Here is a 13,838-nt window from a genome sequence, read left to right on the forward strand (position 1 = left end):
GCCGTCCCAAGTCATGAAGTAACCGTGGTCTGGACTCCTATTCGGGCCATCCCCTGCATCGTCAGTGCTCTTCTTAAGTTCTGTAGTGTACCTTTTTTCTCCACTGCGGTTCTCTAACCAGAATTGGCAGCCGCTTTGACAAACAAAGCAAAGAACCGCTGAACGTTTCATCGCGTTCTGGGCCGTCGTAGTGTGCGTGCATCTGCTTCGTTGAAGGCTGGAATAGCTATTCGCCGCTTGACTGAACTTGGGATGAATCTGAGGCGTCGTAGTGTACATCGATGTTTTCATCCTCCTAGCACACCTCACCTCGGTCCAAGGCGGGCGCTTTTTCGGCATCCCATTCCGGGAATTTTCTTCTTTTTTCCTCTTTTGGTTTTATATTTCTGCATCTCCATGCATGTCGCCATTGATGCACACTGTTGATAGACGAGCACATCATCACTGTCGTCCTAATTTTTACTTGTCATTACTTTACTTATCAGACCGCAAGTCTTGATCGCGAACGAATACATATCTACCTACCTACTACACAGCTGTACCTCGGGAGATTGATGAGTTTTCATCATCAGCACCGTTGCGGACAATAAAGACAACACCAAATTAAGTAATTAAAAGAAAGGTTACTCAAGACATCCATGGCGCCTCAAACAGAAATCCCAGTTGTACGTCATCCCGCTCCCCGCCGTTTGGCAAGGCTTCGTTGTGTTACCTGCCTGCTACCCCACGGTTACCGTTACCCATTGCCATCTGAACCATCGGTTGGTATCATGGCATCTTGATAACGGCACATTGCCTGTACAGCCTCAATTGATTGTGATGGTGATACTGACGGGCAATATCACAGGCCGCCAATGTACTTGGGACGATAGGAACTGTGTAAGCCTCCCCCAGAAACCAAACCTCCGTTCTACCTATCTTTTCATCCGGAACAGTTCGTAACTGACTAACCATGCCACATTTTCTCCAGCTTCTGGTGTGTCCAGCTCATCCCACAAATATGGACCAACTACCGCACCAAAAGCACAACCGGCCTCCCGGGAACCATGATGTTCCTCTGGGCGCTGTGCGGCGTTCCGTTCGGGGTGTACGCGATAGCCCAGAACTTTAATGTACCCATCCAGGTGCAGCCACAGGCATTCATGACGCTTTGTTTAGTTGGTTGGGCGCAGATTTTGATATATGGATCGTAAGTCTTTTTCTCTTCCGATCTTCCTTCTGTGATGTTGGCGTTAAGTTGGTGAGATGGAGACAGATACTGACAAGGCACAAACAGAAAATGGCCAACCTGGAAAGCTACTCTCCTAGCCTTGATTGTAGCTTGCGTGTTTGCCGGTGTTGAGGCTGCCCTGATCTTGACACTACGGGTGAGTTATTCCTTTCCCTTCCCTTCCTTTATCCTCCTATTCAAAAACCGAAAATGACTAAAACAAAACGCAAAAGCCCCTTTACGAAGAAGGCAACGAAACCCCCGTCCGAGTTATCGGCATCATAGCCGCCATCCTCCTCGCCGCCGGCCTCCTGCCTCCCTACGGAGAAATGTACAAGCGGCACGGTCGAGTCGTCGGCATCAACTGGATCTTTCTGTCGATGGACTGGTCAGGAGCCTTCTTCTCCCTCATGGCCGTAGTGACGCAAAATACGTTTGACGTCCTGGGTGGTGTGCTCTACATCATTTGCGCCTTCCTCGAGCTAGGCATCTTTGCGTCGCACTTGATTTGGCTGGTGAGGACGAGAAGCATAAGGAAGCAACTCAAAAAGGACGGCAAGACTTTTGACGATTTGTTGGGCGAGTATGAGAAGCGGGGAGAGAGTTGGAAGTGGGCAGAGAGGGATTTGGATTTGGGGAGGTTGAAGTTTTGGGCGAGGAAGGACAAGAAGAGGGAAGAGGAGGAGGGTGAAGTGGAGATTGAGCAAAGGGACTTGGAAAAGCAGGATGTCAGTAATTCTGCTGCTGATGCTGTGGAACAGCAACGTGATGGGGCTTTGGACAGTAAGATGGCGATGGCTGAGGCACAAAATCAAAACGGGAACGCGGAGGATACAGATGCAAGTACGCCTACCATGGTGGATGGGGAGAACAGGGCGGTAGACAGGGCCTGAAGGGGACGGCGTGATGGATGGATGCCTGATGAGGATATACAGAAACGAAGCTGGATGTTGAGGAACAACAAAAGAGAACTGGAATAGTTGGTTTTGGTTTCGGGTTTGGATATGATACCATGGCTGGAACTTCGCTACGGGATACGAAGGCTGTGCGAGTGAACGCATGATAGCCAGGGACACATCAGCTGGTTGAACATGAAAAATGAAAGTAGGAACGAGGATATATGAGGAATGGAAGCCGCTGACGGCTAGCAGATAGTAATAGAATCCAAGTAGCTAATTGTTTTCATTGTTCTACCAACAGCCGTGTTCGAATGTATCCCGTCTGGGGATTTATTCTTCCATATTTTTTAACAAGTAAATAAGCACATGAAAGACATCGATCAGATGTGAGGGTATCGTAACCAGGGAATGCAGGAGGTGAACACCAATTTGCCCTCCCTAATGATGGCGGAACAAGAAAATACAAGGAAAGAAACGAAGGCGGCTCAAAACGTCAGACAACCTCCAATGCAAATGTCAAAAAGAAGGAAAAAGGAAATAACCGTGACCTGAACGATGAAAGCAAACAATGAAAACGGCTCGGGTTGATAGATGCGACCAGTTACCCTCGGCAGCTTCCAGGTTCAGTTGGAAAATGGAGGCGGGGATTCGAGCTGATAAGATCTCGAGATCTGAAAAAAGTCAAGAGCCGGTCCTTTAGGCCGTCCTGATATCCTCGGCACCTTCCGCTCCTGCCTTGACTGTTCTTATCGAGCCTTCCCAAAACGTCTTCAAATCAAAATATCCTTAAGTTCTTTCCGTCCAACTCGTCCGTAACCCGAATTTCCCCTCATCCCGCCGGGCCGCAGTTGGAGCTTCTCTCTTTCCCCACACTAATTTTGAGTCGGAGGCCTCGAAACCTGGATTCAAGACAAGCCAAAAAAAAAAAAAAAAAAAAAAAAAAAAAAAAAAAAAAAAAGAGTTCCTCAATCCCGAGACCATCATCTTATTAACGCTGTGAGGCACTAAGGTGTTATGTAAAAGGCGTTCAGTTTGCTTCACATGATTATGCACTTGTGATCGCCCTTCCTCTTTCTCCTCCGCTTCTTCTTCATGGGCCCATGACCATCCTCCTGTTTCCCTTGGCCGTAGCCGTACCCGCTACCATTGCGTGCGCCATCGTCGTCATCTAGTTGGCCGCTATCGTCTCTTCGGAGCATTTGGCGGCAGAGGTCGATGAAGACTTCGTCAACGTTTGCTTTTTGGAAGTGTCAGTACCTAATCTTTCTCTTTTTGAATAGGGACATGAACAACATACTCCTCGTCCTAGCACTAGCCTCATAATAAGGCGCATTCCACTGCTGAGAAATGGTAAAGGCCTTTGCGCGATCGACGGCTCGTTGGTCTAGCAGGTCGGCCTTGTTGCCCACCATGACGATGGGGATGTTCTCGTCATCTTTGATGCGTATGATCTCTTCCCGAAGCGTGGCGAGCTCGTCTAGCGAGGCTTGCGAGGTTATACTGAAGACTAACAGGAATCCTTGGCCGGCCTTCATGTACAGGTCTCGCATAGCAACTTTTGCCCAAAGTGTTAGCGAGGCAAGTTTCAAGTTGGAGGGTGTTAGTTGACCCAGGGCGGTTCTGTTACTCACCGAACTGTTCTGTACCGGCCGTGTCGAGGCTGATGAGCTACATGTTAGCATTACCCGGTCAAAAAGTGAAGTGTCAGTGAGGGTGAAGTGTAAATGAGGAAGGTCTCACATTTCCAGTATCACTTGTCGTCCCTGGAGGTCCTCGTTAGCAAGTCTGGAACATAAACATTCAATTAATAGAATAGAAAAGTTAAGACTTACATCGACAGCCACCTGTGTCCTATACGAGTCCTCAATGGTTGGATCATAGCTTTCAATCCATTCATTGTGTACAAATTGTGCTGTTGTTCACAACATGTTCAGTATAGTGTTCCGTTGTCTTGTCCACACAGGTGACAGGGGTCATCATGCAGGTGTGGTTGAATCGGGTTTAGACTTTGGGGGCACACAACATACCAGTTAAGCAACTCTTGCCGACACCTCCTTAAGTAAGCCATCAAAGTCAGCAGTTGTAGCATGTGATGCGCATGTCTTGGCATAGGGGGTTTGTGTGTGTTTTTTTTTGTGTGATTTTCTTGATTTTTTGATTTTTTTTTTCCACGATGGGGTTCACAGCGAAAAGTCAGGTGAAAGAGCAGGGTGGAGCACAACATACCGGTACCTAGGACAACGATGTGGAATTCGCGGCTATAGGACGAATCAGCATCAGAGCAAAGAGGTTAGGGAGTGACAGGACGTCTGATGAGCACTGCTGTGGCCCCATTGATGTGTAAGGTAGGCTGTGCTCTAGAATAGAAATACGAGGGGGCGTCTGAAGATGGAGGCCCATCAAACACTGATGTAATATAAGAGAGTGGGTGCTCACCAAGGCTGGAATCCGTAAGTGCGCATCATGGTCAACGGGAGGAGTCCACCTCAGACAGCTGGCCAGGGCTTATACGAACTGAAGGGCAGAGTAAAAGCCAATACACGCGTCCTGGCCCGTCACACTCTGCCCGTTTCGAAGATGCGAATGCGTTTGCGTGTGCGGTAGATATCGGGGTGGTTGTCGTCGTCGCTTTTGGGATGGGCGACTTTGATCTGATATGCTGCCCCCTTTTGCTGCGCGCCGTGTTATTTTTTTGCTTCAGTGTTTGGGATCGGCTCGCCGGAATCTCCAACTTTTGCAGATCAGACGAAAAAGAGGTCAAAGCCTAGCCAGCTCGCTCCAAATAGCTCTAGCTATTCGCGGGGCGCTATATTGGCGGATGCGACGATATGCCCGCTCGGCCGTCACACCATGCAGCAGTCCACCGGGAACAATCCGGACCGTAAACCGAGAAGGATGGGGGCCACCTTTACGTGAAGGTAAATTTCTCCCAGCAAGCGATTTTGAAAGCGAAAGAAGGATGAGTCTCGAGTCCGTTCTCGCCTTCTGGGAAAGGGTATCGGTATCGGTAGGTACGTAGCAACGACCTGAGGGGAATCGCTCCGAGTCGGGATTCTGGACCGCTTTAGAAAATTTTGGGCCTCCCAATTTCGCAGGGCTCTTTTTTCACTTCGACTGAATTGGCGGCTGGCCCCCTCTACACAAGGTTGTTCTCGCGCGTCGTTAACGTGACTGTGACTTCTCGGTTCCGTCCCAACAATCCACCCACATGAACTGTTTAAAACTGAGCAGAGCACAACACGAAGCAACAAGCGCCTCCGGGAGTTTGGGGGGTAAAGTATACAGCCTGTGAAGTACCTATCTCTTTCGAGGAGGGGTTGGGGGCCAAAGCGCCGGGGAAGGGCGGGAATGGATGGGCTGGAAGGGCGTGCTGAACCGTTGCTTTCCAGCTGGGCGCAAGCAAATAATTAAGCATCGATGGTTCCAACAGAAAGGCGAGAAGCCTAAACGGGTCAGAAGGGTCGTGAGGGTCTCGTCCGCCGCTTGTGGTGCCGTGGTGGTGCCCAAAGTGGTACCCGGTGGAGTCTAGTCCGGGATGGCTTCAGAAGCCAAAAAGGCCTAGATGAGTTCAAGCCCACCGGCTGATGAGGAACCAGCGCCCCGGTTACAGGGCCGAGCCTCGCGTGCGCGTTGCTGGGTCCCAGATGTCCCGATCAAACCAGCTAGGGTTGATGTCGAGGATCCCGGCCACTGCCTTTGTGAAGGATATCACGAGACGTTGCGTTGATAAGACGGGGGTGTTTAGTGACTCCAATATGCCATATGCGAGCTCAGCGTGTTTGTATAGAGTCCAGACCTGAGATGGAATGGGTTTGATATCTCAAAAATAAAAGAGAACACGAAAGGCAAAAGAAAGTCCGGGGCGACCAGATTACCCATCGTGTCCATCATAACTCCTCTTTATCCACCTCCATCATCGGCACTTGTACTTCCGCAAAGCCGCCGAGTGTCTGTCTGCCTCCAGTCATGATATGCTGTTCAGTAACCGCCGGGGACCTGCCGGAGCAATGGCCACTATGGTCAACTCGACGGTGGCGTCCAGCCCAACTCTGGGGATACACGACAGCCACGCCAACAAAAGAACCGTGAAGCGGAACCAAACGGACAGACGAGACATTGTCTGGATAGGCGCCCATGCAGTTAAGGTGACGGAGTGGTGACTGCTGTCCGGATGACGGATACATACTTGGTCGACGGTCCGTACCGTGGACATGGCCAAGCGACATATCTTGCTGCAAGAGACGGCGGGCGCATGACAGCCCGTCCATGTCTCGGACGGAAATACTGTGTCGTTTCGTTGCTTTCCCATTTCTTTGGCTGGCCATGAAGCCATCAACTGTCTTCGCGATTGACAATCCGAATTTATGGCTCCCGTCCAGGTGGAGGCTTTGCTCCAATTGGCCTGAAATGGTTACATATCAGTTGGGACTTTAGTTGCGCATCAGCTCCCTACCTCCACTCGCTGTAAGTGCCTGTCAATGCTGCAGCATGGTGTTTATTGCCCCTCGATTGATACCTATTCAACTTCGTTGCAAACCATTGAATGGCACATGATAAAGCAAATTGCTAGGTGTTGATGCCCATCTATTGCTCGTCAGGTACACACACACACAAGTTCGCGGGGTTGGTGGATATCTGGACCCGAAAGAGGAAGGGCTAACCATGTCCTGCCGAAACCCAAGTGTACAGCGGCGAGAGCTTTCTTCCCTCTCCAGTTGTGCTCACCTGGCCGGTCCCGCACCTGGAGCATATACCTAGTAGGTTATGCAAGAGAGTGAGGGGCTCGCCGGCCGCTTCAACTTCCCTTAACTTAACTCCAAACACCCACCGTTCGACCATCCTCAACGGCCAAGCGGCCTCACCTGCGACCTTTCATTATGCAGTGACCCATGCTCTATATGTCATTCAGTCGAACCAGGGTATTTAGGCGAGAAGTCAGGGTTTCCAATGGCCGACATTGAAGTCCAGACCACCGTTCGCCAATCGCTGTTTTCTTTTTCTCCCAAATTGCTAACTTTACGTCTTCTGTTTCTGCCACCTTCAACCAAATAATCATCAGACGCTCTCGCCTCTTTTGTTGTCTCATGCAAAGGAAAAAAATAGGATCCCTTGGCGATCAATAAACCCCTCTCTGACTGGACGGGATACCCTGGAAGCAAAGATCCGGCATAACTCACGATCCACGAATACCGAGCATGTTCGCCATGTCAATATCCCGATGTCGGTCGGACTGCGACGTCTATCGGACTCTCTCTCTTCAGCCATTTCACTTGTGTACTTTCTACGAAGCTCTCACACATCAGCTACGACCTGGCACAGCACAGGTTAATAGGTTACGTCGCAGCTCGTATCTTGCTCCTTTGCCCTTCCTTCGTGCTCCGATGGACAACAACCTTCCGACGCCATCTCTCAACGTGTCACACCTCCAGTTCTACCAACTAGCCAATCAACCTATACCACCGTTTATCGGCGATTCTCCTTTTATAAAGGCTTCACCATCCGATGTTGTATACATACAAACACGCCAGCGGCGGCGGCGGCGGGCAACTTTTTGTCGACGAACATCGGGTGTTGTCATCTCATGGCCCGTGCGTCAACATCTCTCGGTCTCAGTTCCAGGACCAATATTATCTTGCAGACCAGACAGCCCGAGGCTACTCGAGTGACAGCACTGTGAACAAAGCTAAGAGTTTGTAAGATCTACAAGGTCCACCATCAAGCCTTCTTGCTGTTGTCAGGAGAAAAGCATCCATATGAAAATAAAAAAAAAAAAAAAAAAAAGGTATTGGGTTCTCCTGACATTGACCTTGACTTTGCCATCCAAGACGGAAGCCAGGCATTGGAGCCGTTGGCCGGGCTTGGGATAGGGTATTACTCCTGGAGATGATTCCCCGAATGACGAACCACTTGTACCTGCCAGCTTACGGTACCGAATCGGAATGCAACCTATCTCTGAATGGTGGTGTCAAAGCTGCCAGGTACGAGGCAAATAGATGCATATCATACCAAAGCGATTGCTATTCCTGGCATACATTTACGCAGTAGTGTACAGCCGGCATTGGGTTAAACAGGTTGACATGTTGGAGTGACATTGAGAAGTTACCGCTTTGGACTAGTTGATGATATTATCAGCGCAAAGAGCATCAGCTTGGTCTCTCCTGGGGGTTTGGCATGGATATGCTGGACCACAAGGAGGGCGGCCGTCCACAAGCCATTTGCCGTTCAGGTGGCTGTAGGCTCCAACAACTGAAGCAAGCCGGCCAGAGTTACTTAGCAACAACAACCGGTGTTGCGTTGCGCAACCCCTAGAGAACATCACTCCCAAAGCACAAGCTGATACCCTCCCTAGTTGCTGACCTGGGGCTCCCTACGTCAACGGCTTCCAGTATTGCGTTACTACGGGATCATGAATCTCACGATCACTCTCTTCCCCGTACACCCGCCCGCTGCAGTGGTACTCGATTCAGGTCAATAAATGGTGTATCAACTCACCAACGTTAGTAAAAGTTGGGAAACCGGTCGAAAACCAATATGCCACAGCCTTCACTTCGCTGAAAAGCTGTGCTCAACCGAGTAGGTCTGTTCAACGATACCCTGCTAAACTTCCTGTGTCTGGATGATATGCCCAAGTCTCAATGAAGCTCGGTATGACGGAGCACTGCAGCCGACTAGCGAATGCTGTGGTCGTCGTGGGCAATTTATCTCGGGGACTGGATGAAAGGTAAACTGAAGTGAGAGTAAGCTTGCGGCTGGAGCTGAGACTCACGGTTGGACAGCCTTGAACCACTTGAAAATAAGTCTCTATTCGTCAATCCCAGGACTGTGAGCGTTTTCCAAAAACGGAAATATCAATGCTCAACAACTCTGGTGACGAGTAAACATAACCTTCGGTGGAAGTCATTTGCTCTTGCTTACGTTTCTGAGGCTGAAAGGAACAGCTGGATGTCGCGCAGAAACAACGATGCACAGGAGTTTGAGCCTCCTCCAAACGCGATACCCGGCTCGAGGCAAGGCACGTGTAGGAAAGAAAATGACATTCAATTCAAATCAACTCAGGCGCGGAGATTACCAGGCTTTTTTTTTTTTGCCCCTGAACCTGTTACTTGACACATTCAAGTTAACCTTTGCTTGTGGAAGTGACTTGAACGGTCACAAAACTTTGACATGATCGAGCAAAAGTTTGACGGAGTGAACAGGTAGATACCTAGATGTATAGCAAACGCCAAGAGCACCCAACAATAGCAACGGCTTCTCGTTGGGGAATCCGATAGTCGATGCGATTTTCTTTTTGTCTGAACACCTACTAACCTTTCAACCTATTTACTTCTCGCTCTTCACCTTCAGATTATAGACCCCTCCACTCCTTTTTTTTTTTTTCTTCTTCTTTCTTTCTCGTAGATATCACTCAAGAAAACTGTGACAAGATCCGCATCACCGCCGTCCCCAACTTACATCATCGCCGGTGCTGAGCGGGGGCTGCCGAGGGCCTACGGATCAGAAACACAGAGATTGCAAACACAAGAAAAAAAAAAGAAGAAGAAAAAACCGGTGACAACTTCGCGATTTTGTCATATGCAGGGCGGAAAGAAAGACAGCCAGATAGCAAACCAAGACGGGCAGGCCGATGACTGACAGCCATGCCAGGAAAAACACATCCACACACCCACAAGCACATACACTGGGGCAAGAGAAAAAAGAAGAAAAAAAAGGAAAAAAAAGAAAAAAAAAAGCAAACATGACACCGCCAAATCGGTTACGGTCAAGCATCCAACTTTACTGGTGGTTACTTTAGTGTACACATGACGTCCCGGGACTCCGTTCGATCTTTGGGTGATGCTAGCAAGGCTAGCGATGCCTTCAATCCATAGATTCGTATACTATATATTTGCGTACCTAGCTACTAGCCTCAAGGGGTTCGTCGAGTGGCAGGTGACACAGTATGTACGTGTCTACATAGCTCGGCCTTTAATGTTCTCTCCAGTTCACTTGCACCTATTCGTACCTTTTCGATTCTGTGGCTTGCTGAGATGCGATTCAGATTGCCCAGCCACTACCATAACCGGACTTAACCCTTATGATAGACGCCGCCTCTGGCGCGAACTGGAGTGAACTGTAGAAGTGAACTGAAGCAAGCACACATGAGCAAGCTCGAGATTTAGGCGCACGCAAACAGACGATCAACGCTTTCGCCATGTAAACCGAGGGATCTGGCTTTTGGGCTTCGGCGTGATAGAAACATGGTGGCGTAAGAGGCTTGTGATCTGTCGAGGTACTCGTCAAGGCTCAAAGTCCCTTCTTACCTCCCGGGTGTCGACCATGACTTCTAATAGAAAAGACTAAATAGGACAGATGGGAGAGATAAATCTCCAATAGATATTTCCATTTCCTCTTGATTTCTCACCCAAAAAAAAAACAAAAAAAAAAGGTAAACTACATAACCAACAACGGAACATTAGAAAGAAAAAGTATTTCATAAAGGACAAGGGAAAAAAAGAAAAATTCTCTGGAGCCCACCACACCACATCGCACCGCATCGGACTATATTTTGCCAACAGTGAATGGTCCAAGTTACCGCTTTCCAATCATAGTCATAGGTCTGTGACAATGCTCAGATACGACTCGATCAACACGTCACCGTCACCGTAAGGTCGACTTTAAGAAAACGCAGTAAAAATAAGAGAAAGATATGCAAAGAAGTCCACAGAAATCACACCAGCAAATAGGCATCATCATCATCATCTTCTTCATCATCGGGGAGGCGGATTCAGAAGATGACTTGTGGCTTCACCGTTGTCCGGGGTGCGCGAGTATGGCAAGGACTCGGAATCACCTCTCTGATTCTCTAACCAAACTTGTCGTCGTTGTATCAGATAAATGCCCGTAGGGTATTTGCGACTGCTTGCTTTCAAACTTCCCTTTGGCGTCCTAGCAATGTTTGGTCTCATGATGACTTTTGCTGGGATTTGGGGGAAAGCTGACGTCCGTCGTGACCGCAGCAGGTATTCGCATTGCGTGCCTGAACCGTGATTTTCGAAGTGATACACGATCTACTCGGAAGTGAATGAATTCATGGAAGAGGTGGGTCAACAAATTCGAGTCGGTCATTTTGTGGTCGAGTGGCTGCCGTCCGTTTGCTAGACTCAGACTACCACGGAATAGCTTCTTCTGAACGGGAATGACGATTTGCGATTTGCGATTGTGAGCGGAAGAGACGGATCAAGGGCCATCGCAAATCACATTTGTGCATTTGACTGCCCACGGCGAACGGAGAAGCCGTGATGGGTCATTCGATAAACTCTCAATGTCGCAGATAATCCAGATCCGATGATGCTTCACGCCAAGTGCCCTGGTCGGACAGTTGTTTGAGAAGTGAAGTGTTGTGACGAAGTGGAAGGGAAAGCTCTGGCCAAGAAAGTGCCCTATGAGGTTTCGCATCCACCTTACACTAAAACCACAGGGTGGAGTTGAAGATAGGTGGAGCACAGACCCCACCACCGCGCTAAGAGTGAGAGACTCACCTGCGGGTGATGGCGGCGCTAGTGTTTCCGATTTGACCTGCGTGAGGTTGCCATGAGCTGATTGATGGATGGATTGGGGGAAAAGTCCAAGGGGTGGGGCAATCCATCCTTTGGCAACTGGCGGGGGTTCCTGCGTCAGTGCACGGGTTGGAGTGGTGAACGTTCCATTGACTCTTCCCTTTCCATCTTTCGAAACACTTATGGTACTTGACCAGTTCATTACTGTACCTCAGCTGTTTCTCTCCATTTTCAATCAGACCGTCGGTGGTTTCTACGATCATGTCGTCGAAGTGATCAAAGTGCGAACTAAACTGAACCCAGCCCCTCTCCCGAGGGAACCGTTGGGTTGTGGCTTGAGCGGCGATGAACACCCACCCCCTCCCCTCCCCTCCCCTCCTCCTCCTCGGCTCCTCATCCCACGAGCAAGTCTGACGCCATGCGAGACATGCCAACAGGAGACCTGCTTAAACCAACTACTTCTGCCTCTGCCGACTTCCGCACGTGTTCGCCCTAACCCTTTCACCTGGCGGCCTCGTGTGTAGCCGCCGCCGTTTTCTGTTTCGCCCGTAAAATTCCCACGACCGCGACGCCGCATGTCAGCCATGAAAATGCTGGCATTCCTCGTGTTGCGGCTCGCTGGTGTCGCACAGAAAACGGCGTGGATATGCTCAGCGCATGTGGGAATCTCAAGTGGGAAATGGGAGACTAGGAGAAAGAAAAAGTGGCTGGCGCTCCTTAGTCTTCTTCGAGACGATTAGGTATGTTTTGGTTCCTTCAGATTAATATCCAGATCGCAAGCGCTTCTGGATGGACTGGCGATGGGTAGGCACATATTTAGCGGGAGTGGGCATCATCAGCTCATACTCTTGTATGTACATACGTACACTATATATGGATGTAGTGTATGCACCAGAGTGATCGTCATCTCTGGCAGATCGAATGGGGTCAGATCCGATGTCATGGCACGAAACAAGGGCACCACCGGGTGGACGGGCGCGTCTCTTTGGGCCTCTTGTCGTTCTTATGCCTCTCGGTCTTTCCAGGCCTCTGTTTCACATCTCCTTGTCACCATCGACGAGTGTTTGATGAGGGTCTGGCGGGACTCGCAAGACTGGGCCCAAGTCCGACCTATATCATGCAGGGTAATTAATATATACATAGTAAGGCTGGGTGGTATCGGCTGGCACCCCCCCGTCAACGAGGGCCGTGTCTTGCCATGGTACCGAAGGCATCCAGATGCCCGTGTCCCCTTCATTTCCTCATTCCCATTCCGGACTCTCGGAACTTCGCCTTTGGGACTTGTTGCGCTGCTGCTTCAGTCCTTCACCCGTTCGTCTGTCTGTCTGTCTGTCTGGATCACAGCCTCTCGGGATTCTCCCCTCTTCTACCATACCCCCCCGCTCCGTCAGCTCCGTTTCCCCATCACTTCTTTGCCTTGCCTCTCTGGTGGTTGCAGTCTAGTTGCTGCGGTGTTGCAGAAAGCAGGTGTTCCAAACAGAAATCCGTCAGTTCGGACGTCTTGTGCTCGAGCCACATCTCCAACACCACCTCAACCTCATACGGTCACTTGCTTCTGCTTCTGCTTCTTGCTTTGCCTTGCGTCGCAAGTCTTGTTCTCTGAGCCAATCGGCTTCTTCCACACTCTTTTGGGTCTGCTGCTGATACCACTCTCTTCTTCTTTTGCTTCCTAACGCACGGTCTTGACGACCTGGTTGCCTGTTCTTCGTCTTTCTTGGGCTGTAAGCTGTAAGCTCTTTGCCTCCACCGACACACATCTGACAGCCAAGCAGACAGACTGGTTGCCCTTCTGCATTCAACAGACATCGAAATCAGCCCGTAGCTTCTGTCCTGTGTCCTGCTGCTCATTCCTGGAACCTGGATTTTACAAGAGAACCTGGTACATTTGGCATGCCTAATAAAAATCCCAGGTATCATCACGACTGTTCCGGAGGACTCACCCTTCCCATATTTTCGGCTCTCCTTTCCTCGCCGCCCTCGACACGCTGACCTACTTACCTGCAAGGCTGTGCCTGATCGACAACTTCAGACGTCACCTCCTTTACACCAAGTAACGGCGTACTTACGGAGTCCCTGCGTCTCTCCGTCCGTCCCACAAAGCTGAAACACCATTGGTCTTCTGGGGGCGCACGGCATCTGGTCGTACTCTACCATCATCAACTCACCTCAGATTTCCAAGGTGCCCACTTTGTT

The 13,838-nt window shown here is 49.9% G+C and overlaps 3 protein-coding genes across 3 annotated transcripts; 2 read left to right on the plus strand and 1 right to left on the minus strand.

Annotated features, from left to right (window-relative positions):
* The first annotated feature begins 298 nt into the window (after positions 1-298).
* NCU02168 (PQ loop repeat protein) lies at positions 299-2,379 on the plus strand. The gene is made up of 5 exons (XM_959434.3): positions 299-665; positions 848-879; positions 971-1,189; positions 1,277-1,367; positions 1,444-2,379. Exons 1-5 carry the CDS (start codon positions 639-641, stop codon positions 2,101-2,103), a joined length of 1,029 nt encoding a protein of 342 aa, XP_964527.3. The 5' UTR covers positions 299-638; the 3' UTR covers positions 2,104-2,379.
* A 689-nt stretch (positions 2,380-3,068) lies between these two features.
* Positions 3,069-5,851, minus strand: krev-1 (Krev-1-like). The gene is made up of 8 exons (XM_959433.3): positions 4,546-5,851; positions 4,336-4,367; positions 4,137-4,163; positions 3,942-4,021; positions 3,850-3,872; positions 3,741-3,769; positions 3,407-3,664; positions 3,069-3,346 (listed from the first exon to the last, which is right to left on the minus strand). Exons 1-8 carry the CDS (start codon positions 4,572-4,574, stop codon positions 3,147-3,149), a joined length of 678 nt encoding a protein of 225 aa, XP_964526.3. The 5' UTR covers positions 4,575-5,851; the 3' UTR covers positions 3,069-3,146.
* A 6,212-nt stretch (positions 5,852-12,063) lies between these two features.
* Positions 12,064-12,714, plus strand: NCU16327 (hypothetical protein; the record flags this gene model as incomplete). Its single annotated transcript, XM_011395035.1, has 2 exons — positions 12,064-12,130; positions 12,170-12,714. The coding sequence occupies 2 exons, from the start codon at positions 12,064-12,066 to the stop codon at positions 12,334-12,336; spliced, it is 234 nt and encodes a 77-aa protein (XP_011393337.1). The 3' UTR covers positions 12,337-12,714.
* Between the last annotated feature and the right edge of the window lie 1,124 nt (positions 12,715-13,838).

Source organism: Neurospora crassa, linkage group I (genome assembly GCF_000182925.2).
Source record: "Neurospora crassa OR74A linkage group I, whole genome shotgun sequence".
In the NCBI taxonomy this organism is placed as follows: Eukaryota; Fungi; Ascomycota; class Sordariomycetes; order Sordariales; family Sordariaceae; genus Neurospora; species Neurospora crassa.

Bases quoted from the DNA above. Each gene is read 5' to 3' on its own strand.
- krev-1 (XM_959433.3), bottom strand. From the start codon at position 4,574: ATGATGCGCACTTACGGATTCCAGCCTTG. The intron at 3,770-3,849 runs GTGAGACCTTCC...GTAGCTCATCAG, and splicing joins CGACAAGTGATACTGGAAAT to CCTCGACACGGCCGGTACAG. The intron at 3,347-3,406 runs GTATGTTGTTCA...ACTTCCAAAAAG, and splicing joins GGCTAGTGCTAGGACGAGGA to CAAACGTTGACGAAGTCTTC.
- NCU02168 (XM_959434.3), top strand. From the start codon at position 639: ATGGCGCCTCAAACAGAAATCCCAGTT. The intron at 666-847 runs GTACGTCATCCC...GCAATATCACAG, and splicing joins CTCAAACAGAAATCCCAGTT to GCCGCCAATGTACTTGGGAC. The intron at 880-970 runs GTAAGCCTCCCC...CATTTTCTCCAG, and splicing joins CTTGGGACGATAGGAACTGT to CTTCTGGTGTGTCCAGCTCA.